We start from the raw sequence: 22,468 nt of genomic DNA on the forward strand, positions 1-22,468 counted from the left end.
TATTCTGCAGGCAAAAATTAAAGAGCAACAGGGAAGCGGTAACTGAGCAGAATGGATGAAGCGGTGACGGGAGCGCTGTGGGGTGGGCGCACTCAGAAGAGCTTATACATGTCACAGAACCCCTCGAAGACTCAACGCTGATGGGCAACAGATACTGCAGAATGTGGGGTAAGGCCCTGGGGCAAAAACTAGGGTAGTGACAGGAAGAGTGTATCCAGAGCTCCCATGCACCAGGCTCAGAGAGGAACCAGTATAGACCGGAACACTGGAGCAAAAGACGAAAGGTGGCAGAAGAAAGGTTTCTAGAAAAAAACGTGGGGGAGGATTCCAAAATTGTGAAACATTTAAGTGTTTAGAAAACGTATCAATGAGTGTTTGAAGAATTTGGAAAAATTTCACAATGCATATGTAAAGAAAGCAAATGAAAACACAAGGAAATAATTCCAGGAAAACTTAGAAATTATAAAAGAAATGAAATACAACCACATATACTGCTTGACTGGAGAGGAAATACACATGTATTCATAATAATAAATAATGAGTACTGATTACAAAAATCAGTACTGATATCAGTATTACTGATAACAAAAAATGTTATCATGTTGCAAGGACAGGGAGAGGTTAAAAACAGACGGAGCCCAGTGATTGGTGTAAGAACCCTAGTCTTCAACAACTATAAAAGAAGGAGAATGGGGCGCCTGAGTGGTTCAGTCAGTTGAGCTTGGTCCAACTTCAGCTCGAGTCATGAGCTCACGGTTCGTGAGTTCAAGCCCCGCATCGGGCTCTGTGCTGACAGCTCGGAGCCTGGAGCCTACTTAGGATTCTGTCTCCTTCTCTCTCTGCCCCTCCCCACTTGTGCTCTGTCTCTCTGTCTCTCAAAAATAAATAAATGTAAAAAAAAAAAAAAAAGAAGGCTGCATAAAAGTGGAATAAGCTTTAAAAAGAAAAAAGAATGAAAACAAAGAGAAACAAAAGGTGGAATAAGTGCACTGTTCTGAAACGTCAAAGTAAATACCGCTTCACGGGTGTAAAGTAGATGCTTATGGGAGAGGAGGTCGGAGGGGCACTGCTCTCTTTCCTTCTAGGTCTTGGCAGTATTAGATTAACCAAGAATGTATTACTTGCATGAAAACAACTCTTTAGGAAAGATTGGAGAGATTTCCTGGCACATCCAAGGGCATCAGAAAAGGTATGAAAAGGTTAATGCCCCTGCTTCTTTATATCACATTATACCTCCAAACATTTCTTTACTGAGAGTCAGAGGCGAGGATGACTAAACACGTAGGTTACAGGATGTATTCGCGCAAAGGATATTAACAAACGAGACAAACTGCCTAGAATGGAACTGACCCATGAGCTTAAAATATGGGCTTCCGGTAGCAATTTTAGAAAAGGTAATTCTGACCAGTGGTCCCACTGCGGACAAACAGAAAAGCTGGCAAAATATACTAAAAACACATCTGCTCAAAGGCAGCAGAAAGCTTCCAAGGGGATGAAGAATTAGCAGGCCGAAGTCTGGGAGAAGATGGGAATTCAGACAGATGAGCCTGTGGTTCACCTTTGAGTCATCTTAGTTCTCGAACTCAGATTAAGGAAATCCCAGAATTCTAGTGACTCCAGGCACTTGGCAGAGGGGAGAAAAACTGACGATTAATATCCTTAAAGGGAGAAAACAAGGTAAAAGAAGGCAAGGCCCCATTAGAGTGGGGTCAGACAGTCACCCTGAGACAGGTACAGCGGTACTTTGCCTGGGACAGTTTGCCGTCGGCCAGAGTCCACGACGGAGAGGCGTTCTGGCAATTCGTAACAACTCAAACTTCTGACAAACAGTTTCAATTCTACAAATTAAATCCACCTTCATTTCGTTCTAAAAATAGTAAGACAATTTTAACTCACTTTTCCAATACCATTTTTCTTATCTGTGACTTATTCCTGCAATTGTTACATGGACCAAAATGGGCAGCATTAAGTGGGTGCCACTCGGGGATGACATTTGTAAAGGTGACCAGATTCTTCATGTATCTGTAAAACAGAAGACATAAATTAACTTAAATTCATTTACATTAATTTCAATCAATGCCTAAACCTTCATTCATTTATTTATACTTCCCTATTCCCCCATATCACATGATAAATCAATATGCTAACGTTCCTCGCACACCCTAGTAAGCTCTCTGTGAAGACTCTCCACAATGACTCCTGTACTTTTTCACCTGTGAGATGAAGACAATATGAAAGGCAGGGTTTCTCAAGAACAATACTGACATTTTGCGCTGGGTAATTCTTTGCTGTGAGGCATCTGTCCCGTGCACTGGGGCTGTTCAGCACCATCTCTGGCCTCTACCCACTAGATGCCAGTAACAGCCTCCAAGTGCAGCGACCGTTAGCTCCAAACACCGCCAAACGTCCCACGAGGTGCAAAACAGCCCCTCGCTGAGAACCACCGCTTCCAAATTTATTACGAGCTCACCCCTTACCTACAAAATTACAATCTGGCTACCCGTATGGACAACCAAAAAGGAAAAAAGACAGTTCCAAATGTATAATCACGAACACATACAACTTAACCTTCTTGATCTTTAAAAAATTAGAATGCCAGTTGTGGCAGAATTTCGTTTTCCCAGATACAGAAGTTCCAAATTTGCACTTTGGTCTAGATACCTGACAGCAAGAGGCACCTAAAATGATCTTTAAAGATGTACACTACATCAATTGGGTCTACCTTAATAAAAAAAACCTTTAAAGGGGCAATTAATTACCTACTAGACATTAGTTTTTTCCTAAACAATAACAACAAATATTGATCAATCGTAAGTGAGATCAGCACAGGCTATTACAAATACAGCAGTTCTCAGGGAAGCTAACATTTTAAAAGTGAGCAGCATAAAGTTACCAACAAAATGGAATGATTTATTTCTACTAAATTTTTAGTTCTCACAGATGACTGTTAAGGCTCCCATTTTTTAGCCTGTAAGGGGGAGTTTGTCTCTGCAAATAAATGTTCATGCTCCACAGGACAGCTAACGTTTTTGAGCACTATGTGCAGGGCAGGGCGTTTACGCTCCTCTCCCAAACAACCCTAAGTGGCAGATACTATTCTTATCCCCATTTTACAGATGAGGAAAGTGAAACAGACTGCATATCAGATGATAAATGACCGACTTGAGATCTTAATCCAGGGAGTCTGACTCCAAAGACCATGTAAATAACTGCCTCCAGAATATACCTTATAAATCAAGTAACAGATCTTAAACTGGCACAAAAAAAAGCAGCACAAAACTCAGTGAGTTTGCTGGATATTCTCACGTTGGATTAAGTGGAAATAGTTTTAAACGATGATATATTAAGATTTAATGAAATGCCACTTCATGTTAGCTTTTCCTCTAGAACTACTTTTTTTTTTAGAACAAAGGAATTAAAAAAAATAAAACCAGAAACCAGCAAACTCAAACAGCCAGTGGCTTCTTTCCCCTGAGCCCTCTGAGATTTTTTAACACACCTCTAAAATGCTCTTGTATTCAAAGTAGTCAAAGTAACTTAATGCAGCCAACAGATCAAAATAATTACTAAGTCACTGGCCCTCAATAATGTGTTTATATGTTATCTCCCTAACTAACCGGTCTGAATTTGGCCAGATAGAGATTATTTCTGTTGAGTTCCTGGCACATAAAACGTACTCAATGAAAAGCTGTCAAACAACTCAGATGTAGATTTTGGAAAAGCTGTAATTAAGCTGATTTTAATCATCAAGCTTGTTTGTATTATACTTAAAATCCAGGTGGTGACTAGGGAGTGTGTATACTACAGTGAGCAAGAAATCGAGGCCAGAAAACGTAAGCCTGAGTTTTGCCATCTACTAGTGTGTCACCTTGGGTGTCTATTTACCCCCTTTTCAAGGTTCAGTTTCCCTATCTGTCAAATGAGGAGAAAATTAGATAATTTATATAAACCAGTGACAGAAGACCGAGAAATAGATAACTTGTTCTTATACTCACTTACAGAAAACTATTTTAAGTCCTAGGTGTGAGTGAATGCTCATTCTTACTCTGTTCTACTACTTTTGAGTCAACTGGTAAAAAGCAAATGTCTTCTGGTCTGTTGCTTGCATTCCCCAGAACATCCTCTCAGACTTGACTCTCCTTGAGTGATGCTTAAATACCAAAAATAATCTCAATTTAGATAATGAATATCTAAATGGTTTTCTCTCACATTTTTATTTAATAATTTTAAATAATTTTAACTTTAAATATTTTATTTAATAATTTGACTCCAAATTTTCTAATTTGCTAGTAGGTGGGTGAGTTGAAGGCAAGAGGAAAGTATCGATCTCCATTACAGTAATTTGAATAAATGACCAACAAAACCAGTTTGGTGATTTTAATTGCCAGTCAGCAACTTTCTCACGTATGGACAGAGTGAAGGCACCATGTGTGATGAAAACTTTCTCTGACTCCTCTTTCCAAACCAACTTTCTCTCCTTGTTATGTGGGTCAGTGTATGGAAGCAAAAGAAACCCTCTGCTGCTTTCTTCTCCATGGTTCCTCTCAAGTGCCAGTCTCAGGGCATAAAATGATTGTGCGTCCATCAGGACCCCTCCAAATCCTCACCCAGAGCATCAGGGAAGTAGGAAGCAGGCTGAGACAGCTCACACGCAAGAGGATTTTGGCGGTGGCTGGTCTTTCACGGAGGAGCGGAAGAGCCTAAGTTCTTCTCAGAACTACTGCCAGACTCCCAGAGCCTCAAATCAGTTTCCATGAGGTTAAAAAAGGTAACCAAACAAAAACCCTAGTTGCTAACAGAGGAAACAAAACACATATCGTTTCAGGCAATTCTAAGAAGTATTCTTACTCCGCAGGGAATCCAGAATGGGGGTTGTGGGAGAATGCACTGCTCTTCCCATCTGTCCCCACGGAAGAAAACTCCTACTAAGTAACCCCGCAGACCATGGTTTTTTACTCTTCCAGTTGAAAGAAGCAAGCAAATTGCAGTTTCTGGGGCTCAAATTTTTCCACTGATTGACTGATTACTTATTTATTTGAATTTTTAATGTTTATTTTTGGGAAAGAGAGAGACAGAGCATGAGCGGGGGAGGGGCAGAGAGAGACACACACAGAATCCGAAGCAGGCTCCAGGCTCCGAGCTGTCGGCACAGAGCCCGATGCAGGGCTCGAACTCACGGACTGTAAGATCATGACCTGAGCCGAAGTCGGATGCTTACCGACTGAGCCACCCAGGCGCCCCTCAAATTTTTCCTTTTAATCTTACTGGTGGGGAGACTTTAAGATATGGTAGGAAATTTTTTTTCTAAACATTTTTATTTATTTCTGAGAGACAGAGAGAGACAGAGAGTGAGTGGGAGAGGGGCAGAGAGAGAGGGAGACACAGAATCTGAAGCAGGCTCCAAGCTCTAAGCTGTCAGAACAGGGCGTGACATGGGGCTTGAACCCATGAATCGTGACATCATGACTTGAGCCGCAGCTGGATGCTTAACCAACTGAGCCACCCAGGTACCCTAGTAGGAAATTTTACTGAGGGCAGAAGGAACCAGGGAGAGCGCAATGCCACAAATCGAAGTGTCATTAAAATTCTATTACTCAGAACTATTTTCAATAGAATGAGTCCATTTTTAAAAAGAGAAAAACGAAAAATATAAAAAATTTAAAATTTAAAAAAATAAATAAAAAGAGAAAAACTAACCTGCTTTGGTACTTGTGCCCACACTGTGAGCATTCAAAATTCCAAGAGAAAGAATACATGAAAAGCTTTTCAATGAGGGGTTCCATTTTTAAGAGCAGGGGAAGTGCAAACACTGGGCTTTCCATATCACCTATAAAAAGAAAAGGGAAAACTATTGTTCATAATTGACTGAGAAAAGTAAACCCAAATCATTAACTGTTATCTTTTCTCACTACATTCACAGTACAGTTTTTGTGAAAACATGAATATATGACAGAGTAAGTTACTCACAGTGGGGCAAGGGGAAGTTTTTAAAGCATTTCTCTAAAAATGTCTATCATGAAGATTTAATTATCACTTCAGTCCCTGTCTTCCATTTTTCGTGGCGGACACCTACGAAAACTTTTTAAGACAAAAGACACAAAAGACCCATACTATCTCCTCAGAGCTGTTAACAGCTCTAGAGTATTATAAAAATAAAGCAAAAATACATAGCTTGCCACAGATACTAAAAATAGTACGCCTGGTGAAACACTGTAGAATAATGGCAGACGTGGACAAAACCATTAAAAAGCCACTTCTATTCCAACCGTCTTGTTCCACGTGTGAAGGACGTGACACACAAGGTTCAAGGGCCGGCCTCGAATCTCCCTGCTCTTCTTCTATCACTCTTCTTAAAATCTTTTAACAGGTAAAATTAAACTTCAATGACTTTAAGACTAGAGAAGATCTGAATTCTGGTGTCCTTGAAACAAAAACCCGACAGTGAATCTGGTCCTCCAGTTTTGAGATCAGCAGGCAACTTAAATAGGAAGATTGACATTCTCCTCTTACACTTGTTCTCCAGTTGGTTTCTTGCCTTTCTGTCCTCAGGGGAGCTTAGATGGTGCCGTACCGATCCAGCCCTAGAAAGAACTGGAGTCCTTCCCTTCCCTACCTGCCCGGGAACAGTCTCGCTCCCATGGTCCAGTTCTCCCCCTGGCCTGCAGCTACCACAGCCTGGAACGTGGCCAGGAGGAGTCACCTTGGCAGGATGCAAATGCAGAGCAGGCGTTACCGCCGGAGCACACTCTGTACCAGTAGTTACAAAGGCTATTTTAACAGTCGCCTTTGTGGTACAGCCCCACAGCTATTTCCATACAAAAATAAAAATCAAAACAAAAGTTCTGTATGTAGAAATAAATGCAAATCAATCTCCTAAACACACGTAAACAGCGTAAACAGGGAACAGTACAGCATGAGTTTGTAACAGTTACTAGCATTTAAATGCTTACTCTACCGTAGCTAAATATTAATTGAGAAGCAACTAATTTATATTTCTTAACGACAACATAGAATCTGCAAGTCTAAAAATACATAAAGTTCTCAGTAAATCAAAATACCAGAAAAGAAAAAAATCATAAAAGAGCTCAAAACACACTGTTAAATAAGTTATATGCATACAGATCATTTTCGGTAATTTATATAGCTCCTAAATTAACCTTAATTATTTTTCCTTTGTTTACAACTCTTATGGGTGTTAAGCATAAAGCATTTGCTAGAGAACACGTAATACCAATTAATTCCAATTTTTATAACTTCCTGCTGAAATCAGTTAAGTGGTTTCTTTGCCTCTAGTATCTGCAGCCCAACTCCTACCCAACTACCTAGTTTTTCATATTTCCCTAAAATACTATCATTTGCCATGATGCAAATCTTTCAGTGACGTTTTGCTGCCCAGCTAGTCAAGTTTTCTCTTCTGCTCATTGTTTTTTTTTAAACCAACATACAGAGTTCTTTAGAAGATATCCAGGATATTATTTCTTTGTTCTATTTTTGCCCAGAGGTTTTAAACTTCAATGTAAGTGTATCTACCACTATTTTATGTACCTTATTTAGGAAATTCTTCTCCACTGAGTGGAAAAATATTCAGCCATATTCTTTACCAAAGTGTTAGAATTCTGGTTTTTCATGTTGAGGTCTTTTTTCTTTTTAATTCATTTAGAGAGAGCGAGAGAGCGCACACGAGCGCAAGTCAGGGAGGGGCAGAGAGACAGGGAGACAGAATCCCAAGCAGGCTGCCTGCTGTTGGCGCAGAGCCCTATGTGGGCCTCCAACTCGAGAACTGTGAGGTCATGACCTGAGCCGAGCTACCCAGGCACCCCTGAAGTTTAAGTCTTTAAATGGGCTGACATTTCTTTCTGATTACAGTGTCAAGTAGGGATCCAACTTCCCCCCTGTCTCAGGAACAAACTGTCCCAACACCATTTACTGGAGGCCTTTTTCCTTCCCCTACTTATCTACATCACCACCTCTGTCACAGGAGGTAAGCAAAAAGGGAGGGTTTTCATCTGGACTCTATTCTATTCCACTGTGTATCCTTACACTAGTACACAAATCTCAAAGACTAAATTAATCTTTAAGATTACATAAATAAATCCAAACGAGAACAATAGTAGCTTTATCTTAAAAAAAAAAATTAGACATTAGAAAGAGAAAACTAAGTTGAAGAGCGCAGTTACCTTTGTGGAGAGGTAAGGAAGAACTGAACGGGAAAGAGTACAAAGGGGGCTTAGCTTGTATTTGTAATGTTTTATATTTCTTAAACTGCAGGGAGGGGAAACAGAGAGGACAGGCTACGATGCATTTTTTAAGAACAATAATCAAAACGATGCTATGGCTGATCTTAAAAATGTAACCAACATTCGGGGTCAGTACAGATTCTATTTCTCTTTCTTTAGTACTTTCAAACATACACTGACACTCAGAATGAGAACACAAACACTGTATGATTTTAAAATGCTCTTTTTAAGTTTATTTGTATTTATTTAGCACAGATTAGATTTCACTGGTAAGATCTTAAGCTCTAACATAGCACCCAGTACTGTGCAATGAGTAATATGGACACAGACAAGAGAGGAATTCTGCTATATTAGAAGAGCTGTACGCATGCCCAACTGCTATGACTGCACAAAATAAGAATTTAAAATTCCCTTCTCTGGGGGGTGCCTGGGTGGCTCAGTGGGTTGAGCATCCGACTTCGGCTCAGGTCATGATCTCACGGTTTGTGAGTTCGAGCCCTGCATCAGGTTCTGTGCTGACAGCTCAGGGTCTGGACCCTGCTTCAGATTCTGTGTGTGTGTGTGTGTCTCTCTCTCCCTCTCTCTCTCTTCCTCTCTCTGCCCCTCCCCCACTCATGTTCTCGCTCTCTCTCTCTCTCTCAAAAATAAACAAACATTAAAAAAAAAAACCCCACAGGGCGCCTGGGTGGCTCAGTCGGTTAAGCGGCCGACTTCAGCTCAGGTCATGATCTCACAGTCCGTGAGTTCGAGCCCCGCGTCGGGCTCTGTGCTGACAGCTCAGAGCCTGGAGCCTGTTTCTGATTCTGTGTCTCCCTCTCTCTCTGACCCTCCCCCGTTCATGCTCTGTCTCTCTCTTTCTCAAAAATAAATAAACGTTAAAAAAAAAAATTTTTTTTTAAATAAAATAAAAATAAAAAAAAAAACCCACAACATTTAAAAATCCCTTCTCTGTTACATAGAAAACCAGGCCCAAGGCAGCAGTGGAGCAAGACACAACCTTGCTCCAAATATAATGATCAGGACTAAGAAGGGTGGCGATTCAGACTTGGAGAGAAACCACTCTCGAATTCAACTGGGAACTGGAGCAGGAACCCTGAATAAAACATCTCCGGTCACTCCAGGAGGGAGGCGATACCTGCAAAATGCACCACGGGAGCCCCTCAGTCTGCACTCTGGTAATCTTATGGAAAAGGCTCCTCTGCGATGAGTATCCACCCAACAGATCAGGGGTTGGGGGTAAGAACAGGGACTGAAGGAACCTCAAGAAAACTTTTAGGCTGACAGCACTGTTCTCTACCTTGATTGTGGTAATGGTTCCACACACCGTATACGTTTAAAAAGAGTTTTACTACATCTAAATTATACTTTGCTAAAAAGGAAAAAAGAATTTTCATCGCATCTGAGATCCTACCTGATAGTAAATTACAAAAGCCCTTTAGACCTAAAGGAGATAATGCCAAAGATTTGGCAAACTGAATTTCAGTTTATTACTTTAGGGACAGAGGAAACACAAACGTAGGAGCTCACGGAAAACAAAATAATAAAAGTAGGGGACAGAAATGTGAGACCAAAGATACTACCATTTACATGGTTTTTACCATGTAAAAACCAAGGTTTTTTACAAAAAGACCTTGCTTCCAGATGCAGTATCTGAGTCTGATGAAATAGATTTTTCTCACTGAGAGAAAAATTTGAAGGCATTGATATTTTATATAATTTAATATGGCTAATATACTAATAGAGGTATCCTGTATTTTTTACCACAACACAATATTAGCAGAAGAGTCAATACAAGGATAAAGAGAAATAAAACAAAAAGACAATACCCTTTAAAAAAATATCACTACTGGCTCTTCTTTGCAATACCCAAAAAATTGAGAAACCCCGGGACTCTAGCACCCCTAACTCCACGTTGCTCCAAGGCCAGATCATAGAGAACAAAGCAGGTCTCGTTCCTGTGCCCTTCTTAAAAGAAAGCTTTCCCAAAAGCTCATCAGGATGTTTCTCCTCCTATTCTCTTGGTGAAAATTGGGTACGGCAATTCTTAAACCAATCCCCGGCAAGGGAAGTCCAATTACCATGGCTGGGTTTAGATCAGAGATTCTCAACCCTGTCCATCCTTAAGAATCACACGGGGCTTCTAAGCCGCATCCCTGGGACTCTTATTTAATGGACGTCAAGTACTTTTCAATGCCCTAGGTACTTTCTAATGCATCGTCAAGGTTGAAGACACTGAATCAGTCTACTGGAGGAAAGTATTAGAAAAGCAACCAATGGTGTCCACCCCCTGAGTATCCACCTGATTCTGAGAACTGCATCCACTCTCAAGGGTAGAACACAAGCCTGCACATTCATACGGGACACCTCTACCCAACAAATGATTTAACCAGCGGGAGGCTCCTAAACGAAACTACACAGATTTTTTCTCCCAAGAATCTAATCACCCAAAGTAATAAAATAGTGTATTTCCTTATGACGTAAGGATTTCTTTATGGTAGATGAGTAATACAGTTAAATTACACAAATTACTTACCTAATGTGCATCTAAGCTGAGGCTGAAGCCTAATGAAAATTTCATCTCTGACTTCATTCAGACAGGTCTCTATCTTTGCAAATACTTCTGAAGGAAGCTTTTTGCAATCTCCATCTAAAAATGAAATACAGATTATCAACTTCTCATCAATCTGTATCTTCCACAGAAAATTAAGACATTACCAAGAACGAAAGTTCATCAGAGTCAATATACTTTGTAGAGACGAAATGGAAAACACAAAATTTCCTTGATTCTTATTCCTCTATGTTGTACCATTTACTGCCTTAATATTTCCTCAGCCCAGCATCATTACTGGCAATTCCATGAGCTAACATCTTTGTGCTTGAGTAAATCTCAGTGAAAAGCTTTCCTCATCCAAATAACCACAGGCCTAGCAAAAGAGCTAAGCTTTCAGATAGTCTGCCTACCTCTGAAACAGCTGAAGCTACGTCTTGTCTTGTGATTATTACTTATGTTAGACATCTAGTCATTTATTTTTTTGTAAAACTTTTATCAAACTTAGCCAGATCACAGGAGCAGATAAAAGTATAATTATTTCCCAAACTAACATTTGGTATACATAGCTCCCTCCTTCTATTGTCTCTGGGGGGTGGCGGACGGTGAAGGAGTCTTCAATGACAGCATAATGTTTACACAGTTCTGCTTACTTAATGTTTACACATCCTGCTTACTTCACACGAATTTGCATCATTAAAAATTTTGTAGGCTAGTTATTACACTCCAACTGAACTACAGTTTTATTAACAATTTCCCTAGTGCCGGACGTTTAAGTTGCTTCTTTTCTCACCATTACAAATACTATCATGATAAACGACTTTGGGGCACATACCTGTCCACGTTTTTATTCATTTCTTTAGGGTTAAAGTCCTCCTAATGGAACTATTATGACAGAAAACTAAGATTAATAAGAAAACTATTTTGAATCAAAGCCACCATATGCACCTGACTAGTTATTCTTAAGCTACAAAAGATTTCACCGAAACCTCTTACAAATAATTCATATAGCCTGATCACACTCTGTTGGTATGTTTTACTACGAAAATACCTGGATTTCCCTATAATATGAAGTAAGCATAAACTGGAACTTTTATTTGACCATTCCAAAAAGAGAAGAGAAAACTTACAATTCAAAGTAAGTCAACTTAAACGTAATTACAACCATATTATGCAAGCTACAACTACTCTGTTAAAAAATTAATGATTGAACATATAAAATGGGTGAAGTAAACAGAATTAAGAGTATACTTATTGTGATGAGCACTGAGTAATACACGGAACTGCTGAATCATTATATTGTACACCTGAAACTAACATAACACTGGATGTTAATTACAGCGGAATAAAACAAAACACAAAAAATAAAGTGGCTATGCTTTATAAAAAAAATAAATATAATTAAAATGAATGCAAGTCCATTTTGAACGAGAAATATGCTCTTCTGCAATAATCAACTGAACTGTCAGCTAACTCCGTACTGGGGTTCCTATAATCATAGAAATACAAAGAAAAAACAAAAGCAAAAATGCTCGTGAAAAACTGGATTTTAAAAATTACAAAAAATTCAATCTCAAGGAAACTCAAATTGAAACAAAATATCTGACAAAATGATAACTTTTAAAATGTTTATACCCAAAGGTGATCTGAGTGCTCGGGGATGTTTTCTTCTACATATAATGGAATCATATGTTGATATAACCCTTCTGTAAAGCCTTTCAGAAAGATTCTTTATATTCACATTTTAATATCCCTTCTAGGATAAAATCAGCAGTGGATTCAAAGGATATATGGATATTTGTCATGAAGCTTATTCATAACTGAAAAAATAAGAAGCAGCCTGAATGGTCAACAATATATATGGAAGTACAATGTATATATTTTACATATGCAGGACGTATATATAAAAGACTGCAACACCAAAGTCACGCTGAATAAAACGTAAGGATTCTTGCCCCGACCAGAGAGAAAGACCTCAAAAAGCCACAATAATTAAAATAGTGTGGCATCGGTGCAGGGACGGAAACATGGTCAACAATGGGGGAACTATGTATAAGACTGATGTAACAGATTGCATTAACCAAAAACAAGATGAAAAAGGTGAGGATTCTTGGGAAAACAATGTGTAAGATTTATATAAAAGACTGCATTGCATGATCAAAACCAAGCTGAATAAAGAGGAGGATTCTCATACTTCCAGGCAGCAAGACCTTATAAACCCCAATAATTAAAAGAGTGTGGTGCTGACACAAGGACAAAGTAACCAAGAAAACAAAACTGAAAAATAAATGGATGGCTATATGACAGAGGTGGCCTGGCAGGTAAATTGAAGAAAAAAGCGGAGCTGGACAATGGGGGGAAAAGGGGATCTTTATCACGCACAAAAGGTAACTTTAGCTGAATTAAAAATTCCATGTTGGGGTGCCTGGATGGCTCACTTGGTTGAGCATCCCACTTTTGGTTTCGGCTCAGGTAATGATCCCACAGACTGTGGGTTTGTTTGAGTCCCACGTCGGGCTCTGCGCTGCTGGTGTAGAGCCTTCTTAGGATTCTCCTTCCCTCTCTCTCTGCCCCTCCCCACTTGCACGCACTCTCTCCAAATAAACAAATAAAACTTTAAAATAATTCAAAGTCAACCACAAATCTGACTTTTCAGTGAAAATATAAGTGAATAACTTTCTGATCTTGGGAAAAGGAATGACTCCTTTTAAATGTTGTATTACTAGCTACAAAAGGGAAGATTAACAATTTCTGTACAAAAGATATCTTTAGAAAAGTGAAAACACAAGATACAAATTGAGAGATTTAGCAACACATACCTGATACAAAGATAACAACAAAGACCTATAGAAATCAAACAAATAAGAACATGACCACTGAACAAATAGCGGTAAGACACAGGCATTTCACAAGAGGGAACATATGATCAATGCTACACATGAACAGCTGTCCAACCTCTTTAAAATTTGGGAAAGGCAGAGAGGTTGGTGGAGGATGGGCTAAACAGGTGAGGGAACTAAGGAGTGATGAGCACGGGGTGATGAACAGAACTGCTGAATCACTCTAGGGTACTTCTGAAACTAACATAACACTGTGTTAACTGGAATGAAAATAAAATTTGGGAAAGGCAAATCAAGACGACAACCCATTTTACATCAAACAGCAAAATTCTCCAAATGTGAAGATAACCAAGGGAGAATATATGGATCGGGAAGACAAGAAGGAAGATCTCTTGCACATTGTTAATGGGAGTGCTGGTACGTGCACTTTGGAAAACAATCTGCCATTGTCTTGTCAATCTGAACTCAGATTTGATTCCATTCCTACGGTATACTCAAGAGAAACTCTCTAGATGAGCCCAGGTATTTACAATGGCAAAAAACAACTCAATGACAGTTGAATGAATAAATATACTGATATATTTACAAAATGTAAATTTATAGCAACAAAAAATAACAAACTACCAATACACGCCAACTTCGTAGATAAATCTTTATAAAAAGAAAAACAAGGCCCCAGAAGACATACCGTACATCGTTTGTATAAAGTTCAAAACAAACTAAAGTAGGCAATATACTGTTTAGCAATACATACATAAAAGAAAAAAACGGAATAACACATATTTGGGAATAATGATTTCCCCTAGGGGAGATGGAGGGTGGGACGGGGAGGAACACATAGGAGGTTAAATAATCGAGAATATACTAATTCTTCTTGAGTTGGGAGGTGGCTTCACGGGTATCCTATTTTACAAGAAAAAAACTATATATGCCCTTAATTGAGAATAGAGATTTTGGGGGAGTTGTGGGATAATGAGTGATGTGTATCTGTATCTTTTCCACACATATGAGACAAAACTGAAGATCAACCTCTGTGGCTCAACCGGTTGAGCTTCCAACTTCAGGTCGGGCCATGATCTAGTGATTCGGGAGTTCAAGTCCTGCACCAGGTTCTCTGCCATCAGCGCACAGCCCACTTCCGATTCTCTGTCTCCCTCTCTCTCTGCCCCTCCCCCACTCGCTCTCCCTCTCAAAAAATAAAAACATGTGAAAATAAATAAAGAGAGAAATAAAATATTATTACCAACCTTTAACTCCTTCCAATCGACTGGTGTGCAGAAGCTTGCTTGCTTGATCATACTTCGTAAACAACCGCCAGAACACAGATCCCTCATTAGAACACAGGTCAGTCGCAGCGTTCTTTAACCCCTCCAAGTGCACCAGTGCTGACAGAATACAGTCTAACCAACAGAGAGCATTAGCATTTTTCCATTGGACGTAGGAAGACTGGCAAAGTGACGTACATTTGCTCTCCAACGGCATTTCCAGTTCAGATGTGCATCCTTCATTGCGAGGGGAAATCCCTCCAGTTCCAGAAACATCAACTGTAGTAGGAGCTTCTTCAGCAGCCATGTCAATAACATCAGCCTCCAAACTCTCATTCTGTTCCAAGGAACCAACTGTCCTGTCTGGGTGCTGTGGTCCACTGTGTGGTGAATCAGGTAAGCTTGATGAGGTCTCACCATACGCTTCTCCATCGCGTTTGCTGTTCAAACCTTGCTCACCGTCAGTAACAGTGTGATTTTTAGTCTTTTTGGCATTTGCTAAAAGAGGTGAATCTTTATAGCCGGTTTCCAAGAACTTTCTTTTTTGGGACTTATTTGGAGTGTGATAATCTTCCAAATCAGGGGAAATTAAGTTATTAAGTAATTTAGAGCCCAAAGGGTAGATGCACTAGAAAGAAAAAATAAAATGATAAAAACTACAAAAAAAGTAAAATAAGCTCAAGTTTTATATTACAGTTTCTATGTCATGAAATGTATGTATAAAATTTCAGCATTAATATAATTTTATCAATCTAAATTTAAAGGACCTAGGAATTTAACCAAAATTTTGGCCCCCAAAAGAGTTAATCTTCCCTAGTTAAACTGAACAATCAAGGGTTTAATCTGATCCACACTAGAGTAAGCTAACAAGGAAAACATACATTTTTCTGCTTTAATAAAAAATCTAATGCTGAGTGAATTAACAATTTCAACAATTTAAAGAAACATTCTATGATGAGTGTTACTCCTTTTGGGGCAGGTACACTGCATAACATTACAAACTGGAAAAGTGTTTTCAAATAAAAAAAGCTGCGTGAGTAATTTCTGTGTCTCTTAATTTTAAAACTGAATCTTAGGGGCGCCTGGGTGGCTCAGTCAGTTGAGTGTCTCTAGATTTCGGCTCAGGTCATGATCTTGTGGTTCATGGGATAAAGCCCTGCATGGGGCTCTCTGCTGACAGCACAGAGCCTGCTTGGGATTCTCCCTCTGCCCCTCCTCCACTTGCACTCTCTCAAAATAATAAATAAATGTTAAAAAAAATAAAACAGTATTAATCTGAAAGCACATCAGCATTATCAATTTTACATCCTTACTGGGTCTAAGAGTCAATCTGGGTGAATTTTAACAACTTCATCAAATCTCACTATGTATTAACACAATTTCAGCCAAATATCAAAAGTGTAAACAAATCACTTAGTTTGAAAACTAGCAAAATATTTTAAAAAACAAATTCAAGAAATCTACATACTATGTGTCATTTAAAATGCCTTCTTCTACACAAGCATGCTAACTGCTACCCTGGTGGCCTCTAATGAGCTACAGAACTACCCCACCTGGTATTCACGCCCTGATAGGGTCAGTCCCCCCAACATAACGCTCTGGGTTTAGCCATGTGACCAGCTTAGATGGGATGTTACCAAGCATGATGCACGTGGAAGCCTGGTAAGTATAGGCTCATGGGCTAGTCCTTTTGGAACCCTCCTTTTGGAACACTCTCTCTTAAAGAAGTCCCATCCATCATACTGTGAGGAGCCCAAGTAGCCCCATGGAGAAACCCTTATGGAAAAGAACTGAGATTTTGGCTGACTGCCTACGCGGAGTTCCCTGTTGGCAAACAGTACTGACATCAGCCATGTGGACATTTTAGGTGTCCCAGCCAACAGCAGGTAAAGTGTTAAGAACTACCTGGGGAGCCCACAGAATCATGAGGAATAAGTAAAGCCATTAAGTATTTTTAGTCACTAGGTTTTGAGCAACAGACACTGAAATGCATTAAACGCTTTCATTTAAAGTACAGCTGCTTCTATACAAGTGAACGCCATTAACACTGTCCTAAAGAAATTCTTTAGTTCAATAGGATAAGTTCTGGATTCTTCTGTTACCAACTAGTAATGCACTCACCATCAGCTAACAACTTGTCTCTCAACTTTATGCCCTGAGATTATTTCCTAAATCCTACCATATGTCAGAAAACAGAGAACACTTTAAAAGCGATAGCAACTATATATTCATAGGTATAGACAGGTATATATATATATATATATATATATATATACAGAAAATATATATATATATATATATATATAGACAGGTATATATATATATATATATATATATATATATATATATATATATATATACAGAAAAAATGAAAGCAGGACCTCAAAGAGATACTTGCACACCCTTATGCATTGCAGCACTATTCACAATAGCCTAGAGGTGGAATCTACCCAAATTTCCATGAATGAACAAATGGATAAAGAAAATGTGGTATAGTCGGGGGGGTGCCTGGGTGTCTCAGTTGGCTAAGAAAATGTGGTATATACATACAGTGGAATATTACTCAGCCCTAAAAAAGTAAAGGAATCTGTCACAAGCTACAACATGGATAAACACTGAGGACTAAGAGTCAGTCACAAAGACAAATATAGTATGATTCCACTTACATGAGGTACCTAAAGTAGTCAAATCCATACAGACTAAAAGTAGAATAGTGACTGTCAAGGGGTGGGGGGAGGGAAAGGGCGAACTGTCATTCAGTGGGTACAGAATTTGAGTTTTTCAAGACGATAAAGTTCCAGAGATCTGTCGCACAATAACGGGAATATAAGTAACACTCCCAAACTGTACACTTAAAAATGATTAAGATGGTAAAATTCATAGGTTTTTTTTTTTTACATTAAATGAAAAAAAAAAATTACAACAAATTTAAAACCAAAAAATCTTAATCGGTCTCAGAGTTAAAATAATGTTGTGCACATCCTACCAGCACCCCTTCTTAATTAAAAGCAATAAACCATAGGGCACCTGGGTGGCTCAGTTAAGCGTCCAACTCTTGATATCAGCTCAGGTCAAGATCTAACCATCGTGAGACTGAGCCCTGCGTCTGGCTCTGCACTGAGTGTGGAGCCTGCTTGGGATTCTCTCTCTCCCTCTCCTTCTGCCCCTTACCTGCTCCTGCTCTCTCTCAAAATAAATAAACTTAAAAAAAAAAAACAAAAACAAAAAAAACCATTAAGGGCCCTGGGGCTGCAAAATTTAGTGGCCTAGACGGTTTCCCCCCTACATTATTTGAAAATACTTTAACTGACTTTTCAATCTATAATTTGTGGTCCAATCATAGGGCAAATTTAAAACATAATTTGTCCTTGTCCTGATTTTTCCCTCTTATGAATTAATGCTTTTGGATGTTTATCTCTTTTATACGTCAACTTTAGGTCTTAATATGCCACAGAAGTTTTTGGCTTGTCTTCAAAAAAAGGGAAAAGTCATAAAACAATACACAGAGTGCTAGTTTCTCCATGTAGCCCAACCATGTAAAAGCATTCAAAATCTAATGCTGCCTCTTTCACTGATTTTGTTGAGTAGCTTAAACAGATTCCCGTTTTTAATCCTGTAAAACAGAAAAAGGAAAACATTGCACACTGCCTTACATTTGGAAAATTATCTTAAGGTATGGCCAGAAACAAGTTATAAAAATAATTTACAAAAAAAGTAATAATAATTTACATTCATTTTACAAATGAAAAAAAAACCAGGAAAATGAGTTTTTTGATGGCTTAACACTAAAGACTTAAGAGCCTTATAAAGTTCATGTTTAAAAAAATAAACTAAATAAGTGTTCCAATAAAAGACTAAATAATGGAATACTCAAAAAAAAAAAAAGAGAGAGAAAGAGAGAAAAGATAAGTTAAAACTCCCTACAGTTTGAAAAAACTTGAGTTTCAATTTATTAATTTGGAAGCAGAGTTTGAACATTAGTGCTTTTTTCAAACCAAGAAACTTCTGATCAAAGAGGGGTTTCCCATGTGGTTTACAATTTGGCAACTGAAAGCAGAATGTTCAGTGGACTCCAAATTTTATAATAAAACCCTACAGAAATTAACAAATTGATTCAAAGGTCTTCTAGACCAGGGATCAGCAAACTTTACCTGTCAAAGGCCAGATAAATATGTTAGGCTTTGCAAGCCAGTCAATGTCTGTCATTAACTACTCAAGTCTGCCATTATAATATAAAAGCAGCCACAGACAATACAAAAATGATAGGGTATAGCTAAGTTCCAATAAAATTTATTTATGGACACGGAAACCTGAAATTCACAGAATTTTCATGTATTACAAAAGAGTACTCTTTTCATGTTTTCCTAATCCTTTAAAAATCCGTTCTTAGCCTGTGGGTGTCATACAAAGTGTTTGCTGACTCCTGGTGTAAACCAATCTACCTCATAAAACATACCGGGCTCTTACCAATTAGAACATTTTCTAAAATTTAGATAATAATTACTTTAAAGTTCTCTTTTTATATTTGCAGAGTTTATACTTAATATTCTTGGTTATATGTTTTCTTCCTCATCACTTAAAAAGAATGCTTCAAAACTAAAAATGCAAATACCTCTAACTTTACGAGCCAAAACCTAATGTCCTGAGGACACGGACTTCTCCATTATGGTAGTCTGTGGTTAAAGAACTCTACTGAAATATTATACGTTGTTTGGAAGAGCGGGGAAAAGTAGTTTTTTTCTAGGAAGATTTATTTTCTCTCTTCAATATTCACCATTCTACAACTCTGTTCTGAGCCAGCTGATGAGTAAACTCTGCATAGTCCGCTGTTAGGATAAGCCGTCCAACCTAAAATCAAGCCCTCTAATGGTGCGACAGAGCCCATGTCTGCTCAAAGGAGAGCAGCTCTCAAAGGAGAGCAATTCCAGGACACTTTCTATTTTCCCCTCACTACTGGATACAGTCAGCATACAAACATGCCGTTGTTTTTCCCAACTTAAAAACTTCCTCTTCCAGGTACCACCTCACATCTATATTTCTCAGTTCTTCCTCTCCCTATTTTCTATCACTCACTGCAATCAAGCTTTTATCATTAATACTTAACCCAAACTATTCTCATTAAGGTCCTCAATGACCTACAACACTAGCCAATGGTGAGTATTTATCCTCATTGAGTTCTTACTGGCATTGAAGGTAAATAATTTCTTCTTAAATATTTTTTCACTTGACTTCCAGGACAAAATTATCTCCTTTCTGGGTTTACTCCTACCTCACTGTCTATTTCTCTCACCCTTTCCCTGGTTCCACTTCATCTCCCCACACTCTTAATGCTGGAGTATAACAGGGCTCAGTCCTTGAATCTCTACCCATACTTCTAGGTAAACTCATCCACTGTCATGGTTCAATTATATACATGCTGATGACTCCCAAATTTATCGAACTTCACTCTCCACCTAATAGCAGACACACAGATCCAACCATTTATTCCATATACCCTCAATATCAGATATCTGTCTCGAGTTTGACTTGGTGCTGGCCTGATCTTCCCCTAAAATCTTCGTCTTCCCAAAGTCTTTCTCATCTCAGTGACTGGCAACTCCATTCTTCCAATTATTCAAGTCAAAAATCTGGGAATCATCCCTGATTCCTCTCTCTCCTACTATGTATCTATCCCAATCTTTCAGCCAATACTTTTTGGATCTACTTTCAAAATATGTAGATAATCCACGCATGTCTCATCACCTTAGCCACTACTTGCTCCCCACGGAATACTCCAATTGCCTTCCAACTAGTTAGTCTCCCTGCTTCAAGTCTTGGCCATTACAGATACTTTCAACAAAGGAGCCACAATGATCCTTTTAACATGTAAATCAGATTATGTCACTCCCTGCTATGGTTCTTCATTTCAGTCACCGTAAAAGCCTGGTAAGAAAGACCCTGCTGGGTCCAACCTCTTCCCCATTATTTTTCTGACCCATCTTCTAGGACTCTGCCTCACTCCCTCAGATCCAGCTCTGCTAGTTTCCTTGCAGTAGAACACGCGCAGGCACCCCCCATCCACTGCCCCTCACAGGGCCTTCGATCTGCTACTCTCCCTGCCTGGAAAGCTTGTTCATCCCACATCCACATGGCTTGTTTGTCTTCATCTTTCAGGTCTTTGCTCAAATGTCTCTCAATGAAGAGTTCCCTTCGCCACTCTGTTTAAAATTGCAAACTACACATTCCCGAACATTCCATTCCCTGGGCTTTATTTTTCCCCACAGCACTTTTCATCACCTCACACACAAAAAATATAACTTACTTATTGATTTTCTTTCCTACTCTAGAACGTGACCTTCTTGAGGTAAGAAATTTTTGCTTTTTCACTGTATGCCAGCCTTTGGAACAATGCCAATATGGTGACACTCGAAAAAAAATTTACTGAATAAATGCAAAAAGAAATTTATTTCTATTTGTGAGAATGCCTGGGATTTTCTTCAAGTTATACCCAGCAAAAGTATCTATCACCAACAGTGTGATTTAGTTTAGTATTTTGCAAATTTGGCTGATCATCAGCCTCACCCTAAAAATTACAAAACTATAAAATTCTGGGTCAACTCTACCGAATGAGCATCTGGGTGTGAGATCCAGAAATTTTTAAAAAGTACTCCAAGTGACTCTGAAGAACTGTTACTTTACCTGGAATAAAACGTATCTGAAATTAAAAGACTATATTCCAATTACAGTTCTGCTACTTTAGGAAGATCTTATGTTCCCAAACCCTCTGTATCTGATTTCTTAATCATAAAATGGAACTATCTACCTTGCAAAACTTTGAGAACTAAATACGTAGAGAACAATTTCATCAACTGTCAAGTACAATAAAATGTGGAGTATTATGGAGTTTAATGAGCTCCTATATAAAAGCTGTACCACTGGAAACGAAGTCTACAATTAATTCTAAAAGGTATTTAGATCCTTAAGGACTTTCAATTAATAACTTTTCCAGTAAGTTCCAAAGTTTATAAACCAAAGAGGTGAAAGACTATTATATACCAACAACTAACAAGGACCCCCACAAGGTTAATGGGAAAAAAAAAAAAAAAAATCTTGAAATGTAGATTCTCTTCTCATTAAGTCTAATGATAATAAAAACAAATACCTTCATGCAATACCCCAGGGAAATAACTTAAGTGGAAAAATAACACAAAATATTTAAAACTGTACACCGGACAGATCTAGAAACTCTGATTATCTATTAAAAATGTACACTCTGAAAGATACAAAACGAGTACAAATATAAATACGGAAGAAAAAAGCAAAAAGCTAAAACCTTGATACTATCTAAGATTAATACTTTACCTGCAGATCCTCACACAAAAAGACAGATTCTTGAAAACTAATTCGGTAAGTCTTTAAGGCTTTTAACTTTCCCTTCTCTCTACAAGCAGGACAATACCCATCTGACGGGACTTTAGCTGAATCATAATTCTAAAAAAGAAATAAAGTAAATTAAAATATAGACATTCCTAAATTATATCAAATTACAAAAAGTCAAACGAAAAAGGAACCAGAAAAAATTACAATTTTCACCTGGAA

General features: G+C 38.5%; 1 protein-coding gene across 4 annotated transcripts in view; it reads right to left on the bottom strand.

The window, feature by feature from the left end:
• The window catches only part of USPL1 (ubiquitin specific peptidase like 1), a 37,513-nt gene that overhangs the window by 11,048 nt on the left and 3,997 nt on the right, over positions 1-22,468 (bottom strand). For 3 of the 4 annotated variants that reach the window (XM_019447861.2, XM_019447860.2, XM_019447858.2), the window contains 5 exons: positions 22,232-22,360; positions 14,873-15,518; positions 10,771-10,884; positions 5,698-5,827; positions 1,897-2,022 (listed from right to left, as the gene is read on the bottom strand). In XM_019447861.2, the coding sequence (XP_019303406.2) occupies positions 1,897-2,022; positions 5,698-5,827; positions 10,771-10,884; positions 14,873-15,197 (695 nt within the window). In that variant the 5' untranslated portion in view covers positions 15,198-15,518; positions 22,232-22,360. The remainder of the gene's footprint in view (positions 1-1,896; positions 2,023-5,697; positions 5,828-10,770; positions 10,885-14,872; positions 15,519-22,231; positions 22,361-22,468) is intronic. The other variant, XM_019447862.2, reaches the window with a different exon arrangement.

This window comes from Panthera pardus, unplaced genomic scaffold, assembly GCF_024362965.1.
Source record: "Panthera pardus isolate Hobbes unplaced genomic scaffold, ASM2436296v1 HiC_scaffold_1, whole genome shotgun sequence".
Lineage (NCBI taxonomy): Eukaryota > Metazoa > Chordata > Mammalia > Carnivora > Felidae > Panthera > Panthera pardus.